Source organism: Felis catus, chromosome D1 (genome assembly GCF_018350175.1).
Source record: "Felis catus isolate Fca126 chromosome D1, F.catus_Fca126_mat1.0, whole genome shotgun sequence".
NCBI classification, from domain to species: domain Eukaryota; kingdom Metazoa; phylum Chordata; class Mammalia; order Carnivora; family Felidae; genus Felis; species Felis catus.
The window spans coordinates 11,506,541-11,525,170 of record NC_058377.1 but is presented as its reverse complement, the minus strand read 5'-3'; the positions used below and the strand labels follow the sequence as shown (position 1 = coordinate 11,525,170).

General features: G+C 46.6%; 1 protein-coding gene across 2 annotated transcripts in view; it reads left to right on the top strand.

Annotated features, from left to right (window-relative positions):
• The first annotated feature begins 532 nt into the window (after positions 1–532).
• Positions 533–18,630, top strand: part of DRD2 (dopamine receptor D2) — an 86,763-nt gene continuing 68,665 nt past the window's right edge. Inside the window, exon 1 of one of the 2 annotated variants that reach the window (XM_045038299.1) lies at positions 533–1,163. In XM_045038299.1, the coding sequence (XP_044894234.1) occupies positions 1,003–1,163 (161 nt within the window). In that variant the 5' untranslated portion in view covers positions 533–1,002. The remainder of the gene's footprint in view (positions 1,164–18,630) is intronic. The other variant, XM_045038298.1, reaches the window with a different exon arrangement.

Below are 18,630 nucleotides of genomic sequence, written 5' to 3'. Positions count from 1 at the left end.
TGAGACAGAGAAAGACAGAGCATGAATGGGGGAGGTTCAGAGAGAGGGAGACACAGAACCTGAAACAGGTTCCAGGCTCTGAGCTGTCAGCACAGAGCCTGACGTGGGGCTCAAGCTCATGGACTGCGAGATCATGACCTGAGCTGAAGTCAGCCGCTTAACCGACTGAGCCACCCAGGTGCCCCTAAAGGAAAATATTTTTAATAAAAATTGAAAAGAAAAATAAATTTTTTCTCTTTATTCAAGAAAAAGAAAAGAAAGAAAAGAGAAAAAAGAAAATTGAATAGATGGACCAATGAACAGACTGAAATACAATTGAAATTACATAGTTTTCCCCTAGAAGTCAAACTGTGAAGAATTTTATAGTCCGTAAACTAAGCAGGTGGAGAGATCTGTGGTGTTCCTGGAGAGTAAGGTTGCTCAGTTGGGCAGGGCTTAGTGTAATGGCTCTGTCCTCCACTAGATGGCGCTGCTTAGTATACTGGGGTGGATCATTGTGGTGCTTGTAGGTGTGTATGCGCATGCGCGGGAGGTGCAAAAATGGTGTCACCCAGCTACCCAGCCTCCAGTGTGGAAACTCTGTGCTCTCTTGACCAGCAATCACGCACCCGTCCTTGGTCTCCAGCTTTCTTCCACTGCCTGCTTTTTCACTGTCCGTGACCAAGCCATCAGGTTGCCAGGCGGCCCATCCTTACTGAGTTTTATGTCAGTTGCGGCTGTGTGTCCCGACCCCTCACTTCTGAGGGACTGCGGCTTTGACCCGTTCTGCCGCTCTGCTGGAGGGTCTCAATCAGCACTGGCCAGGTGCCGACCTCACCCAGGAACTTTCGCGGGACCATGCTGCTGCTGCTGCTGCTGTCCAGAGACTGCAGTCGGGTGCCAGCCTGCCCCAGAAAAAGTTGACGCGATCGTGTAGCAGCAGCATTTCAGGGATTATGGAAAATCACAACACACACCTGGCACCAGGCTTCAGTCCCGACAACCTTGTTTCAGCACGAGCAAATGTGGTTGTTCTCCCGGGTCCACTGGGGCCTTTGCCTGCGGGCACACAGCCTCTACCCGATGTCCTCTGAGCAGGGAAACCACCTTTCCTCATGTGGCCTGAAGACCCCGGACTTCACTCTGCTCCTGGGGATTCGCCCTTCTCACCAGAGCACCACCAGGTATGGAGCTGCGCCATTTCAGACTCTGCGTGTCCCCCTGTTTATAGGGTCTTCATGGAATTCAAACCCTCTCCTTTCTCCCTTTTTGGCGGCTGTTTCCACTTTTTCACTTTCTCTCCAGCTTCTTTTGGGGGAAGGTGCTTTTCTCACACTATCTCAGCAAGCAAAGCGGCTCCCTGCCCTCCGTGGCTTCTGTCTCCCCCAGTTCACCTCTCCGCGCCACGTACCTGCTGGGTTCTGTGTTTCAGGTTGTGCAGATTGTTGTGTCAATCCTCAAGTCAGTTTTCTAGGTGTGCAGGATGGTTTAGTGTTGGTCTGGCTGTATTTTATGGACACGAGACAAGAACTTCCATGCTGTTCTGCCATCTTCGCTCCTCCCCCTATGTCTTTCTTTATAAGTAGGATTAGTCAATATTTTAATGTCATACTTTGGTATGAAGTTCAACTAGCTTTATTGGTTCTAAAATCAGTTAGAAAATTTCCACTTTTTCAATGGTCTGGAATATTTAAAATAACATAGAAATGATCAAGTTTTAAATGTTAGATAGAACTTGCCTGTAAACACATCTGGATCTGGAATTGTTTTTAATGGTACATCTTTAGTTGTTTTTCCAATTTGTTACACAATTATTGTCTGTTCAGATTTCCTTTCTCTCTTTGGGCCAGTTTTGGGGTTATTATTTGACTAGAAAAATCATCCACTTCCTTTAGGGTTTCAGCTATGTTGCACATAATATCAACTTACTGTATATATTGTATATCTGTGGTCACTTATATCCTTTTTTCCCTAGTATTGTGTACATTTACTTTTTCTGTTTTGTCCTTTTTAAATTTTTTTTTTTCAACGTTTATTTATTTTTGGGACAGAGAGAGACAGAGCATGAACGGGGGAGGGGCAGAGAGAGAGGGAGACACAGAATCGGAAGCAGGCTCCAGGCTCTGAGCCATCAGCCCAGAGCCCGACGCGCGGCTCGAACTCACAGACTGCGAGATCGTGACCTGGCTGAAGTCGGACGCTTAACCGACTGCGCCACCCAGGCGCCCCTTGTCCTTAATGAATGATGCAGCAATTATTTTATTTCATGATTTTTTTCCCCCTAAAAACCCCAGGGGCGCCTGGGTGGCCCAGTCAGTTAAGTGTCTGCCTCTTGAGCTGGCTCAGGTCATGATCTCATAGTTTGTGAGTATGACCCTGTGTTGGGCTCTGGGATGACAGCGCAGAGCCTGCTTGGATTCTCTCTCTCTCCTCTCTCTGCCCCTCCCCTGCTTGCACACACTCTCTCTCTCAAAATAAAGAAACTTAAAAAAAAAAAAAACCCAGCCTTTTGGCTTTGTTTACTCTTCTAATTTTTTTTTTGCTGTTCTCTGTTTCGTTAATTTAGACATGCATTGTTATTACATTTTCTAACCTCTTTTGGTTTATTTGTTAAATCCAATTTTTTAAGTTGAATACTTACCTAATTTATTTCCAATTTCATTAATAGTAAAAGGGGAAACTTAAGACTGTTAAAATTTCTGTAAGTAGATTTAGCTATGCTGGATACATTTTGATACGTAGTATTTTCTTTTTGATTATTTCCCATTTATAATTTAAATGTAGTCATTATTTAAGAAACTAATGACTGTATCTGAAATTATAAACACATACTTTACTTTCAGTTAGGTGTTACTGCTATTAGGGTTTTATTTGGGAAGGAGGCTATTGTTTATTGTTGATTTTTGGATTTTTAAAGATTCTGGTCAGAGAATATAGCCTATTACAAGCCTTATGTTTTGTAATTTTTAAATTTTTAAAAATATTTATTTTTGAGAGAGACAGTGAGATCGAGAAAGAGAGAAAGAGAGAGAGAAAGAGAGATAGTGTGAGCTGGGGAGGGGCAGAGAGAGAGGGGGACACAGAATCCAAAGCAGGCTCCAGGCTCTGAGCTGTCAGCACAGAGCTCAATGTCAGGCTTAAACTCACCAACCGTGAGATCATAACCTGAGCCGAAGTCAGATGCTCAACCATGGAGCCATCCAGGCACCCCATGTTTTGTAATTTATTAAGCTTTGCTCTGTCCCAAATGCATGATGAATTTTTGTGAATGATTTTTTGAAGGTTGAATCAGCCTTGTGTTTTTGTGTTAAACTCTACTTTTTCATGATATATATCTTTCTATAAATTGTTGAATTTGGTGTCTAAATTTTTTGGGAAATGTTTGCATCTGTGTTCAGGAGTGAAATTTGTTTATGATGCTCCTTTCTTTTAATATTTCTGTCAGGTTTGGATATCAAGATTATATGCGAGTTGGGAAGTTTTCATTTTTTTTTTTATTATTCCTTGTGATTTTAAAAAGATTCAAGTGTTTCTTCCATAAATTGTTGGTCAACTAACTGATAAACCATCTGGAATGGGGGTTTTGCATGTCGAATTCTTCTACTAATTCAGTTTCTTTAATTCTTACTTAAAATTATTTAGCTTTTCTTCATAATTTATTTAATTGAATTCTATTGATGGAAATGTTAATTGCTTTCAGTTTTCACTATTACAAGGGATGCTGCAGTGAACATGTTTCTACAAGTATTTTGCAAAGATATGTATTTTTATAAGATACACTCTTATAAGAGGAATTGTTGGACCACAAAGTATGAACAGTTTTAGCTGTGTTTGGTTTGCTATCAGATCCTCTCCTGAAGAAGTAGCATTGGAGACAGAAATGCCCTCAGTGTTAGTTATTTATTGTGGGTAGCAAATTACCCTAAGACTTGATGGCTAAAAATAATTATAAACACTTATTATCCTCACAGTTTCTGTGAGTCAGAAATTTGGGAATGGCTTAGTTCGGTGGTCCTGACTTGGGATCTCTCAGGAGATGGTCATCAAGATGTTAGTCTGGGCTGTGCATCTGAAGGCTTGTTCTGAGTGTGAAGGATCCATTTCCAAGACGGTGCACTCATATGGCCAACAAGTTGGTGCCAGTGCTTGGTAGAAGACCTCAGTTTCTCCCCCCATTGTGGATTCACCACAGATTGCTTGAATATTGTCACAACATGGCAGCTGAGTTCCCCAGAATGAGCAACGAGAGAGAGACAGACAGACAGAGAAGGAAGCAGCAATGCATTTTGAACTGGCTTTAGAAATCACACACCATCTGCCACAGTCTATTCTTTAGAAGCAGGTCACTGATTGATTCTGGCCCACACTGAAGAGAAAGGGAATTAGACTCCACCTCCTGAAGGAACAAGTGTCAAAGAAATTGTGGGCATATTTTAAAACCATTATAGCCTCTCTGTAAGCCTAATTTAAGTGGATTGATCTCCTTGGCATAAGCCTTCAAAAAAATGTTTTTAAGGAGAAGTTCTCAGCCCGTCGAAGGCAGGGAGGCAAATGGAATCAGCGGGTGAGGGTGTGGAACTGGAGCTACAAACTGTCAAGCGCCTGCTGCCCTTAGTGTCCAGTGTCCTCAGTATCCTGGCTACTATCCAGGTTCAAGATGTATGTCTTAATTATGTAAATGGAGCGATTATGCCATAAGGGGCTCTGGTAAGCTAATTACTAAATAAGAAATCGATGCTGAGGTCAAGATTAATGAATCTCAAGGCTCCCAACACTCTGACTGTAATTGCAGTATTGAGGATCTTATTTCCACAGACCAAGCCAGGAATCTTGGAGAGAAGAGGGCCCTTCTTGCTGTGACTGATTCATTGAAACCCTGCCCAAGCTTCCTCCTCTCATGTATGCCAGGGGCTGGAAACAATCTTTGGCACACCTCTCCCATCCCATGGCCACCTCTGCACTTACCCAGTCAGCCTGTAATAGCTCAGGCTCCCGGGAAGTGGCCATGTGGATTATTATGGCCAGTACCAGTGGGGCGGGAGGGGCTTCAGCCAGAGCATCAGTTCTATTGGATGTGACATTTGCATTTGGAGGACTGAGGCAGGACGAGAGGGTTTCACTGGGGCCCCTTTCTTTCCAACTCTCTTTTTTGCAGGAGATGTCTGATTGCCCCTGACAACAGACTAGACTGGACAGAGAGGTCCCCTGACCCGAAAGGCCCCTGGAGGCACAAGAGCGCCTAGTCTCCTCATTGTCCACCCTTTGCCCTCCCCCACTCCCACATCACAGGGCTCTGGACTCTGTCTCTCTTGCTTTACATGGCTGTTTTCCCTTTAATTCCAAATTGTTTTGTCTTGCCCTCAGCTTTTATCTAGTGCTTGTAAAAGAAATAGCCATGTTTAATCTGGTTCTGCAATTATTATAAAAATACTGTTGAGGACCATGACTGGTACATCTGCAACAAGATGATGAGGGAGATTTGTCTGGTGTCCCAGAATTGTGGCCAAGGTCCAAACCAAAGCAGTGGACAAGAGGCACTGAGGAACCTCTTTGGAATTAAAGAGGGCTGTCCAGGAGCAGAGCCAATGCAATATGACAATGTGGTCAGCAATCAGACGTTTAGGAAACAGCCTGATACCTTCAACCCACCCCTGTTCCTGAGCCCTGTTCCTGCACTCTTGTTTACACAGGGAGAGGACCAGGGAATGTAGAGGGGTGGCGTCACAGCTGCCAACCTTCCAGTGTTCATGGTGACGGGCAATTCCCTTGTCTCCCCATTGGAAGACATGTTATCACAGAGACCATTGGTTACTCCTGGGCTAGAGATTTTTGTAAGAGGCCCGTGGAGGTGGTCCATGCCAGCAGAAGGAGAAGGGGGTGTAGAGGGACTACAGAAGGAGAAGGGGGTGTAGAGGGGCCAGAGGAACCCCCTCCCACTTTCACTCAGCCCTTGGAGAATACAGAGGAAGTCCACGGTATTTCCTGTGGCTACACCTGAAGGAGCATAGAATGAGGAGGGTCAGGAGCTGTGGGCTGCCCAGATGATTGTCATAACAAGTGAGGAGAGCCTTGATCCAGAAAGAGTTGAGGGCTATAGTCCCAACTGAAGGGGTACTTCCTCTCCAAGCGGGTCCTTGTATGAGAGGAGACCCAGCATTAATCCAAACCCCCACCCACCTTCCACATGGAGACCACAGCTTCAGTAGGTCCGCTAGCCTCACATGGGACCAGAAGCAGGCCAAGATGGGAGATAGCTTCTCACCACTACCAGCCCTCGGCCATGCTGAGATGCCTCCTGCCTCCCCATGCCCCCTTCCTGCCCCTAAAGCCAAGAAAGCTGGACCCAAAAGAGGGAGGAGAAGGAGCAGAGGTGAAGGAAGACTCTCACACCATTCATTCCACCTTGGGGTCCCTAGAGCCACAGCCTGCCTAGAGTTTAGGGGGCGGGGGAGGAAGGGCTTTGAATGGTTTTAAACAGACTAGACTGAGTTTTTTAATAACTGAAAGTGACAGAACATTCACTTTATGCCCAAAATATCATTAAGTGATGGGGAAACGGGATTCGACAGTACACAGCAGAAAGCAGTGACTGGAAAAAATTAACTTTCGTGTTTATACCCCACTGAGTTGAGACTCTTCAATAACCCACTGCACATCATTCCAGTCAGTGCTCCCTGAATTAAGCCCTGTGCAGGGAAGTTATTCTCAGAACTTTTGTCAAGGCTGTCCAGGGTGCGAGGAAATGCACACACATAACCTATGAAGTCAAGGTAAAATGGGGAGGTCTTTTGAAGGGGAAGTTTGGCAATAGGTGTCATAAGCCTTGAAAAGAGCATACTTCTGGCCCAGCCATTTTATTCTTAGGGATATATTTACTTATTGTTCAGTAACCTTTTATGGATACCATTAATGAGCGGGGTGCTGTTCCAGGTATGTTGAGCAAGACAGACTGGATCCCCTCCCTCACAGACATTACAACTTGGTGAAAGGGACAGCTAGGAAACAGGTCTGGCTCCTGCTCTAGCAGAGGGAAGACAGTGGCAGTGGCCACCACAAGAGGGACAGCCAACCCAATCCGTGGTGGTGATGGGGATGGCGGGGTGTTGGGGGAAGTTCATCTGAAGAAGTGATGCCTGAAAGATGAACAGGGATTAGTGAGGCGAGGGCTTGCAGGTGGAGGAAAAATGTTCTAGGGAGTAAGAACGTGCAAGAGGCAGAGAGAGCAGGGGTGCTGAAAACCCAAAGAATTTCAGTTTGGCCAGAAGAGAAACAGGAACGAGGGGATGATGAGCCCGGGAGGCTGGAAAGGGAGGCGAGGGACTCTAAGGACATAATGCAGGGTGATGACACAGACTCACCAAAGCACCAGCTACGATTATGAGATCCGAGATCTGAAGCTCGGATGTCAAACAATAGCGTCCCGGCGACACCAGTATCTTAAAAACACTGCACGGCTATAAAAGGGGGTGTGGAGGAATATTTATTGGCATGAAAAGATGTTTATATTGTCAAATAAAATCAGGATGGGGCATGTTGGTGGCTCAGTCAGTTAAGCATCTAACTCTTGGTTTCAGCTCAGGTCATGATCTCGAGGTTCATGAGTTTGAACCCCGCATCAGGCTCTGCACTGACAGTGTGGAGCCTGCTTGGGATTTATCTATTTATCTCTCCCTCTCTCTCTGCCCTTCCCCCAGTTCGCTCGCTCTCTCTCTCTCTCTCTCTCTTTCCTTCTCTCTCTAAAAATAAGCAAACATAAAAAAATAAGGATATAAATTTTGTATAGTATGTGTAATATGGTCTTATTTTTATTTTAAAAATTATACAAAGATTCTGTGAAACGTGTATTAACAGTTACTGGGATTGTAGGTGAATTTCATTCTTCTCTTTTTGCTCCATTGTAGTTCCTCCTATAGTTTATCTGTGTGCAGGAACTGCTAGCGTGGTAAAGAAGCGAATTATAAGACAGAATCACTTATATGTAAGCTGAAAACATTGAGTGCCAGGAAAATCCTAGTCTCCATGTTGAAAGCATGAAGAAATTATTCCCCAGCCTTGCGGCCCCTCCGTCTAAAGTAGACCCTTTCCTTTCTGTCCCTTGAATGCAGCCTGCTGTCTTCCTTTCCATTGCCTTGTTCGGGTTGGCCCTTTCACCAAGAATTTCTTCTCCATACCACTTGTGGTCTATCCAAATGCTCCAGATCTGTCACAGCGCAGCTCAGGTGTCCCCTTGGCACAGGGGAACATGTGTACAGGCTTTATAACATGTATACGGACTTCAGGTACTGCCCATGGAAACCGTAGGATCCAGTCGTGACTTCACCACTTCCTAGTTAAGTGATCTCGGAAAATTTACTTAACCTTTAAGAAATTAATTTTTTTTCAGTGAGATGTAAGGATTACAAAATATTATAATCCAAGTCCCTTAAATTACCAAGCACTACATGTATTCAACAAGCAGTTATGAAGAACCAAGCGTGCCGTTGACATTAAATTAGACATTACCCAAATGCTAGTTTTATTATAACACTCAATTATCAATAGTAATCTTCCACGGAACTTAGCAAATAACATTCTGCTTTGTGCTTCTCATGTTTCACCTGTGAGTGTCTTGTTAATTCTTTTCTATTCTGTAAGTTAATTCTTTTGCGTTACCAAATATTTATCAAATTCCCACTACAAACCTGGTGGCGATTAAAATGATGAGCAGGAACCTGACCTCCTACAGTTTGATGGATGCAACGGGGACCTTTTGAAGGCTTTAAGGAAGGCAGTGATTTGATGGGATTTGTGTCTTTAAACATACCATGTTTTTTCCAATTAGTTGAAACTTTCTTCCCTCCTTTACCTCACTGAGTCTTGCCATTCTTTATGTCTCGAATTGGATGTCACCTCCTCCAGGGACACTTTCCTGACCTCCAACTCTGGGTTTTGTGCCCTCAACATGCACCCTCTGTGCCCCAACCACTTTCATCACACTGGGTTGTAATTGTCTGGTTTCCAGTCCATATGCCCCTAGACTATGAGCTTCATGAGGCCGACAGAGCCCATCCCCACCTTTTCATACTTATATCCACCATGTCCAGCCAGAGCACAGGGTAAGTGCTGAGTAAGGGTTGGAAACACGGCAACCCTGGAAGAGGGATTCAGGGAGGTCATGGGAAGAAGCCAGACTATAGTAGGAACAATAGTACAAAGCAAGAACAAGGCATGCGTCCTGGGAACAGTAACGAGAGACACTTCCTTAGGGAATCTTACTCGAGAAGAGGAGAGCCTAGAAGGGCAATCACTAGAAGAGGACACAGGAGACTGAGGGTTTGTTTTGTTAGATGGGAGAGACTTAAGCGTGTTTAAACACTGATGGAAAGATCCGGAAGGAAGGAGATTAAGATACAGGAGATTGATTTAGTCAAGTATTGCTGCAATCATGCTGCATAATGAACAACCCCCACTCTCCGTGGCTTATGGTGAGAATAAGCATTTGTTTGACTCACTCGTGTCTGCATCCCGTCGTAGGTCTGCATATTCGGGTCCACTCCATGTTCTTCCCATCCTCCTTGGGCCATGAGCCGGCCAGAGCACGTTCTCCTCCTGGTGCTGGCAGAGGCAGAGGTGGGGGGCGGGGTGGGGACACGCATGATCTCTTAAAGCCTTGCCTCAGAACAGGCATGTTATCACTTCTGCCCACAGTCCACTGTCCAAAGCCCACATGGCAACCTCGATCTCGCCATCAATAGGGCAGGTATAAACAGTTTATCCACAGTGCACAGTGCAGGCTAGATTGTGAAAGGTGACAAGAAAGTGGAGGCTGAGAGGGTGAGTGTGCTGGCAGCAAGAGGTGCTGATGGAGCCAAAGCTGGGAAGGGGCACAGGTGCAGAGATGAGAAGGCCAAGTCTGAGTGAATGTTTGCACAGTGGAGCCGTGCAAGCTGCTGACCAGCCCAGGCTGTGGCAGTGAAGGCTGTGGTTGAGAGGAGGTGACTGACACCAGCTATAGCTGAGCCATCCAAGCTCCGGGAGGCAGGTGATGAGAGCACCCAGTGTCACAGGAAAACTAGAGACAGAAGCAACTGTGAGGCAGGATGTCTCAGGGTCCTGGAGAAGACAGGAGGACAATGGCATGGGGACATGGGCTCCCAGATGACAGGCAGTGTCTGGGAGCATGGAGAATGCCATCCCCAGCTCCAGACAGAGACATTTCTGGGTTGTGGAAGAAACAACAATTCCAAATGGAGGAGCCTGCAGGGAAAGCAGCATTTGGGGGAAAGAGCCAAGTTTCTGTTAAGTAGGAAAGAGAAGGGGCGCCTGGGTGGCTCAGTCGGTTAAGTAGGAAAGAGAAGAGCCATTTGGATGACAAGTCTGAGGGAACAGGAAAGTTTGTTTACCATGGTAGCTTCTACAGGAAACTATGGGGATGACTTTGCTGCAGAGGGAGCCCAAGGTAGGGGAGAGGGGAGACCCACCAAGGGCAAAGACAGCATGGAAGTGAGGCATGTCTTTCTGTCTGTCTGCTGGGAAAAGAAGGTGCCACATGTTTCTGAAAAGAGGGCATCCAAAGCCAAGAGAATTTGTTCCTAGGACTCTCATTGTGTGGGAAAAACAATAGATGTCCCTGGAGGATGAGCAGCCCTAACTCATTAGAAAAGCACAAGGCCCTTAAGAAATGTTTAATAGGGGTGTCTGGGGGACTCAGTCAGTTAAGCGTCTGACTTCAGCTCCGGTCATGATCTCACAGTTCGTGGGTTCGAGCCCCACGTCTGGCTCTGTGCTGACAGGTTGGAGCCTAGAGCCTGCTTTGGATTCTGTGTCTCCCTCTCTCTGTGCCCCTCCCCCACTCATGCTCTTTCTCTCTCTGCCTCTGAAAAATAAATAAAACGTTAAAAAAATTAAAAACAAAGAGAAATGCTTAATAAAATGAATAAATGTCAAACAAAGAGCCAATACTGGATTCATAAGACATCTTCTCCTCTATTAGAAAGGGCAATGGCTCTAGTCTTCTGCTCCAAGCGAGGGAAAGGGTCCATAGCCTTCCGTGCCGCAGCATACTGACCCCTGTTGCTCCCAAAGTTTGGAAATTCTCTGCCCAGAAATGCCAAAACTTTCGGCTATGGGTTTTGATTTCTCATTAACCTTTACAGGGCCTACCTTGATGATTAAATTACACATTTTCTTCACCAGGTCATCTCCAATTAAGACGATAATTAGCTTCCATGTTTTATCAAGTATTTACCAGCCTGTCTATGAAAAGGCACTTAATGAAAACAATCAGGACATGTAATCACATTAACAAGGGGGAGCCCATGGGGAGGATTTGAAATATCTAACAGTAGACCAGAGAGGAATGGGACTTCACGGTAAACACAGACCCAGTACTGACTGCCACAGATCCAATGGCACTTGAAGGAGAGTATGGGCCAACTGGGAGTTTTCTAAGACTTTGAACAAACTGGGCGCTTTTTACCTTGGCCGGTGTGTGCACCAGTGTGAGCAGTAGGTCTTGAGAGCATCACGGCCAACAACAGTAACAACTTCCACAACTACTACTATTTGTTGGGTGCTTATTGTGTGTAAGGCATTGTACCAGGGGCTCTGTATGCATTATGCTAATTCATACTTCCTGACCCCTTGGAGGTAAGCATAATGCTCAGCTATATTTTACTGATGAAGCAACTGGAGCTCAAAGAGGGGCAGTGACTCGCCTAAGGTCACGTGGCTGGTCAGGAGCAAAGCTGAGGCTTGGATCCCCAAGAAGAGGCATGCTCCTTCACGTGGCAGAGAGGTTCTGGCTGCAGGGGCACCTGCCACAAAAATGGCCTGGACCAAAGGCCACAGCTCCACAGCACATATACTGCCTGTCGCCCTCTCCAGTTCTCTCCATGCCAGACCTCTCTGATTTATCATGATACTCTCTCCCATGGAGTGCAGATGTGGCCTCATCGTCTTCCTTCTCCATTGCACTCCAGGCAGCCACTAAATCAATCCCAAGTGGTAGGTGAGAGGGAGTTTCTTTGCCACCCTTGGCATAGATGCTCCGTGAAAACATGAGTGACAAAGCCCTGGGCATGGGTTTTGAGGGACCCAGCTTTGAATCCTGGTTCTCTCTATTCCAGCAATTCCAGAGCCCATTTCACCATCTGTGAAATCTGAGGGTTGTGAAGATCAAATGAAATGTCAATGTGTGAACTGCCATGTCTGTAGTGGGGCAAGGCCCCAGGGAAGAGTTTGCTTCCTTCTTTCACAAGTGGTGATTGACACATTTAGACTTGGATCAGGGGCAAAGGTGGATACTTAAAGCCTTAGAAAACTCCCTGGTGGAGAAAGACAATGACAGAGTAGCCTGGATCCCAGGGAACACATGAAGAATCTCAAGGTCTAGGGGCAAGGTAACAAGTGACAGATATGTGGAAGGGCAGCCCAGTCAGGTGTGGAGAGACCCCATGGGATTCAGAGGCAAAGAAGCCAAGAGAGACCCCATGGGATTCTGAATCCCAGAGGCAAAGAAGCCAATCCTGGAGGCGACTGAGAGCCCCTGGGCCAGGCCCAGCCTAGATCCTATCCAAACCTATACCAGCCAAGGTGGCCTGAGGTGAGGCTTCAATAACCCTGGGATGAAACATGTGTGCTAGACAAACAGGATGTGTCTTGCTTGGCCTTTTCATTATTTTCCATTTGGGCTGTGTTTGGTTTTCTTCTAGTTTTTTTAAGTTGCAAAATATCAACTTACTCTGTATTGATCAGAGGAGAGAGGGGGCTGTCCATGCTGAAAAGGAAGGTAGTGGGTGTTGAGTGGCCTGGATGCCAAGAGTCCTGAGGGTGATGACCATCTGAGGGGAGATTAGGAGAAAGTCATGGAGTTGGAGAAGCCAGAGAAGGGGGTGCCTCAAGGGTGTGGAGGGGAGGTGATTGGGGAAACAGTGGTAGACTCCAAGGGCTTCTCCTGCCTTTAATTTCAGTCTCCTGTCAGATTTAAGTAGAGTGCTATATGCCCCTCTTGAGTCTCAGTGTCTTGGTATCTCCTTTACCCCCTCCAGGTCAGACCTTGAGCTGATGAAGGTGGAAGAGGTCTAGAACCCCCGGAGGGAGAGGTTGGCAAGGCAAGGATCCCAGCCCAGAGCACCAGAAAGAAGGAAACCGTGGTTCAGAACTAGGTCCCAGTTTAGGGTGAGTGTGAGAGGCTCTTCTGATGGAAAGGATTGGAGGCTTTCTTGGGCCACTTCAAGTCAGGGTGTACATGTGTGTTTGGGTTGAGGGAAGGAGGGTTATAAAGAACATAGAAATAAAGCAATTAGAAATCTCAACCACATATCCAAGCCTCATGGATACCAAGGAGGGTGTAACAACCAGGCCTTGCATGAAGAGCAGCAGCTAAAGTCATGCTGGATTTTGCGGAGCCAAGAATTACAAGACTGGGCCAAACCCAAGCAACTCCAGGGTTTTGGATCCTGCACGTCTGCTTCTTTGTGTTTATCTGCTTCTCAGGCTGTGGACCAACCCCCTCACTCTACTCTTATCTTTGGCTTACTTATAATTCAGTTCACTCATAGATGTCACTTACTCACGGTTGCTTGTGGTCCTTGCCTCTCCCAGTCTCCCTCTGCATCAGTTTCTGCCTGCACTGCCAACTGAAAAATTCTCTCTAGACCATGTCCTAGTCTAAATTCCTAATAGAGACAATCTAATTTCTCTAGTGCATCCTAATGGTCTCAGGTGAGAAAGAACTTTTTAAGTCAGGTGATCTCATGTATTGGCTGCCCTGAGTTGTCCCACTATGAGACGAATAGTTTCCCATTGAAGGCAGCCTGTGACGGTATAACTATGCATCTGGTCTGTGTCCTCTTTGTCCATACTGGAAACTCCCAAAGGGCAAGGCCTGGACACTGAGTAGTGCTCCATCTTGAGACTTTGCTCCTCCCTCCTATGTCAGTAAGGATGGTCCCTGAGGACTGGTGGTGGGAGCTGAGTCTAACAGTGGGCATCCAATGGCCCCATGTATGGAGAGCAAAGGGAGGTAAAGCCCTAAGGCCAGGAAGTCTCAGGCAGCGCTAGTCAGCTGAGGTCCACTCCAGTCTTTATTTGTATCTAGGTGTCTAGATAGGGAGACTGGGTACCACTGGATGGCATCTCACCAAATTTCACTTTGTACATTGGCAGAAGGAGACTGTCCCTCATATAAGGGACATATAAATAATATGGCATCTTACCAAATTTCACTTTGTACATTGGCAGAAGGAGACTGTCCCTCATATAAATAATATCCTAGAGCCTTTAGGGAGGCAGGAAGCTTCTTCCCTCCACATTGGGTTATACTGCCTTTCAACTGTGCAACTGGTCTGGGTCTAATTTCTGTCCAGATTGCCACACTCTGGTCACCAAGCAGTGCTCAAGCTAAACCAGAATGGTTCCATGCCTCCAGTGTGCCCATCCAGTTCCCACAAAGTCTCTGTGAAGTCTGAGAGGGCTGGATAGCTGGTTATTGCAATGCTGTACCCTTGGCTTGGGAGGTTAATGCAACCAGAGAAAGTAACTAGGTGGAGACACTGGCATGAGCCAGAAGGTACAGTACCTTAGGCTGTGGATTATCTGGGGCTGGGGTTGGAACCTGCAGACCCCTTTTGAGGCCAACCTCACCACAGCTCAGGCCATCCCCTCTGAGGCCTTTTATGGGGCTCTAGGCCAGTTATGTGTCAGGGTCTTTAGTTGTGGGCAACAGAAACAGATCCTGGCTAGTTTAAACAGATCCTGGCTAGTGAGGAACTGAGTGGAGGAGAATGGGGGGCTCCCAGAACAAAGACTAAACTGAGAAGATGAGCGGTCACCAAGGCAGCTTCAGTGACAGAAAGGAGACACAAGTGTCTTTTAGCAGGAGCTGTCTGACCAAGGCACCCAAACATCCACTGCAGGGCACACCGGTCACCCCATGAAGGACTCCTAGAGATCTTACACTGTGAAGTCACAGCCCCAGGGGCAATGTTGAGATGAGAGCGTCCTGGTCACATGCTCATGCCCTGCCTGCCAGGGGATGGGGAGAGGAAAGACCCCTCCTTCAGCCTAGGAGTGAGACCCACGGTTGGTTGGTGGTCACATGGGAGATTCTCTTAAAGGGGGAGCAGGATTAGATGGTTGATAGCCAAAAATGGAGCCAAATCCCTCCACTGCCTTGAAGCTATCCACTTGAATCAGTTTGAACTGCTTTTTCGTGTCCCGAGCGCTCCAACCCGTGTAGCGTTGTTTGGTCCTCTGGCGGGGCAGGGGGAGGAGGGGTCTGCCCTTGGTTCTCACTCCTAACTATGACTGGGTTCACCTGTCCCATCTTGCTCTCCACAGCCCCTGCCCTGAAACTTGGATTTGTACTTTGGGTGCTCCTCCAGGCTGAGTCTCAGCAGGAGACAGGCTACACACTCGAATGGGTTAATTTGAGAAGAGTTTAGGAAAGGAGACTGTTACAAAAATGGAGGTGGGGCTAGAGAAACCAGGGAGGATAATGCAGCCTCTCAGAACTAGTGATAATGGGACTCCATTACCACTTGGAGGGACTGAAGGTGCCAAGGGAGGGGGCAGTTACTAGGAGGGAGACAGAGCACAGAGACAGAGGCAGAGAAAGAGAGAGTTGGGTGACAGACCAGAACACAGATAGTTGAGCTGGGCCTGGAAAGAGCAGTGAGGGGGCAGCGCAGGTCTGTGGGTCAGGGAGCAGTGTGGTCATGGCCTTGGACATGAATGTGGAACGTGTGTCTAACGGGCAATTTCAATGTGTGAGGAAGATGCCTCTGCTTGAAAGTAAGCAGTGAAAGGGGTTTCTTCAAATCCATACCTCAGTTTGGTCCTGCAGCTGAAGGACTGAGGTCTACGGTTGTTTCTCTTCCCTCTTCCCGTGATGCCTCCTTCTCTGGAAGAAGGGGAAGGGGCCATTTCATCTGTCTCCAGCCTTATCTAAGGGCTTGCCTTGAATCGCTTCCCAGCAACCCAGCTCTCCCCTGGCTTTCCAAATCTTTGGGCAGATCCACCTGCCATCAGATCTGCCAGAGCCCAGGTGACAGACTTGGGGACCCTCTATGAGACCTCAGAGAGGCACCCCAGTCTTTCCCAATAGCCCCTTTCCCTCCCCCCAGGTGGGCCCCCAAATACTTGGTTTCTATAACTGTAATAATAGTCCTCCCTCTGAAAAACTTACCCACTATTTATGCCTAATTATCACGCGGCACAATAATGATATATATAACACTTAATGTGTCAGGTTAACTGTGTTCAAAGTCTTGTTCCATTACAACAGCAAACTTGCTTGCTATATCGTTAGTATTTAACCTCTCTGGGCCTCGGCTCCCACGTATGTAAAATGAGGGGTATTGATTAGATGAGTGCCTCGCCACCCAGCTCGTGCTCAGAACTACTGGTTGGCGGTTTAGAAATACAGAACCCTAACCCCTGCCCCCTGAGTTCTGACCTAGTAGATCAAATCTATATTTTTCTGTTTCCCAGGTGTTTTCTATGGTATCCAATTCAAGGACTGACATTTGGGAAACTCTGAAGCAGATAATCTCTGTGACCCTCTCCAAAACTCATTTATTCATTCATTGCTCATAGACTTCAGAGGGGATGCTAGCAGACATGAGGCTGGACAGAGGCAAGGGACAGATATGGCAGACTTCTAATCCACTCTAACAGAATTAGAATTCATCTCAGAGATGACGGGAAGGCTTTGAGGGGTCTCAAGCAGGAGTGACACAATCAGATCTATGTGTTAGAAACAGCAACTTTGTGCATTGTGAAAAATGGGCTGAAGGTGGGAGGCTGGGAAAAGGCTTTGGTCATAATCTGCCTGAGATGATGATGGTGACCTGGATCAGAATGGTGGCAGCAAGTGGACAGATTTGGGTGGCATTCAGAACGTGGGATGGACAGGACTCTGATTTCTTTCTTCCTTCACATCTGGGATGTGGGGATTATTGCCTTTTGGCTCTGCAAGGCTTTGCCCTTTCCTAAGCTAGAGAACTCTTCAACCACACACTCTCATTGTGTGGTTCTTGGTCAGCTCAATGACAAGCAGATGCCTCAGATTTTGACTCAAGAGCTGGTGACTCAGAGAAGCAGGGAGAGTGAGTGGAGCATCCATTCTAGAGGCTGCACAAGCTGCCACAACTTTCAGTTTCCAGAAGCAGTGTAACAGAGTGCCAGGGGGATGCCAGTGTCTGAGGCCCGTAGTGGTGGCTATGCCATCTGGTGCCCTGTGTTTACCTGCAATAACAGAGTTCTCACTGTACTGCTGTGTGGGCTTGATTTCAGCTAAAGACCTAACAGCATCTAGCTCTTTTGTTCCCACCTGCTTTACCCGCCTGGTTCTCTCATCTCCCCCGTGATTCTGTGAGCTATTATAGTATTTTCGATGAACTCCTTTTCTGCTTAAACTGCCCGAGTTGTTTGTTTCTTACATCCACGCTCCCCGCCTGGTACCCTAACTGTATCAGGAGCAGGGAGGGCAGGAGCAGCTGGGTACAGTCCTCAGCCACAGCGAACATATGCAGAGGAGTGGGCTGTGAGCAAGAGAGTCCCAGATGCTGCTGGTTGGCTTAGAGACTAAAAATACCTCGGCTCCTGATTTGCTCGCTCTCAACGCAGAAAGCTTGGATTGAGTTTTTCTTCACTATCCAGAGCTTTCTCTGGACTGCACAACTCCACTCAAAACCCGAGCGGTAGCATGGCCCTTGCATTTGCAAACTACTGGAAAACTATCATCCTGATTTCATTGTCTGCTCCCATCTTCTGGAAGGGAAGAGGCTTTAATGACACTCTCTGGGGGCTCTCCAAAATTAATGATATTCTCAGCATCACAAGGTTATTGGAAGGTAAATGAGACTGCTGATGAGAAATATCTACAGAAAAGGCTGAAGAAATCGGAGGCAATACTGATCGTGTTACCCCTATACAACTTCAGAAGTGACACATGGATGGATTGTTTCCTAAGTTCCATCACTTTCCCACCAATCTACCTGGTAATTTCCAAGGTGTTTGATTTTGTTTTCACACATATAGCAACTGCAGTAGCTACTGAAACACAAGGTTTCTAGATTTTTTATTGTAGTAAAATATACATCAAATAATTGACCATGTTAATCCTTATGTAGTGTAGTGTGTGTAGGTCAGTGACATTACGTGCATCCATTGTTGTGCAAGCATCCATCCACAGAACTGTTTCACCTCCCCAGTCTGAAATTCTCTACTTTTTAAACACAAACTCCCTATTCACCTTTCCTTCCAGCCCCTGGCAACCACCTTTCCACTCTGACTTCTTTAGGAACCTTATATAAGTGGACTGGGTTGTTTTACTTAGCCTAATGCCCTCAAGTTTCATGTTCTTGTAGCCTGTGCCAGGGTTGTTCTTACTCCATTTGCAATGCCTCTGAGAACAATGAGGTGGCAATCCTCCTGAGTCAGAGGAGGGGTGGGGCAAAAAGAGAATCAACACACACTTTTTCCACCTTTTTCTCTCCAAGTGCTGAAAACCTGCACTTTGTAGCCAGGCTTGCAAGTCCAGACCACGTTTTCGTTATCCAATTCCCCATTCAGTGGACACTTGGGTTGCTGTATCTTTTGCCCCCTGTGAATAATGCTATGATGAATATGGGTGTACGAATAAGTGTGTATTTATGACCTCTTCCC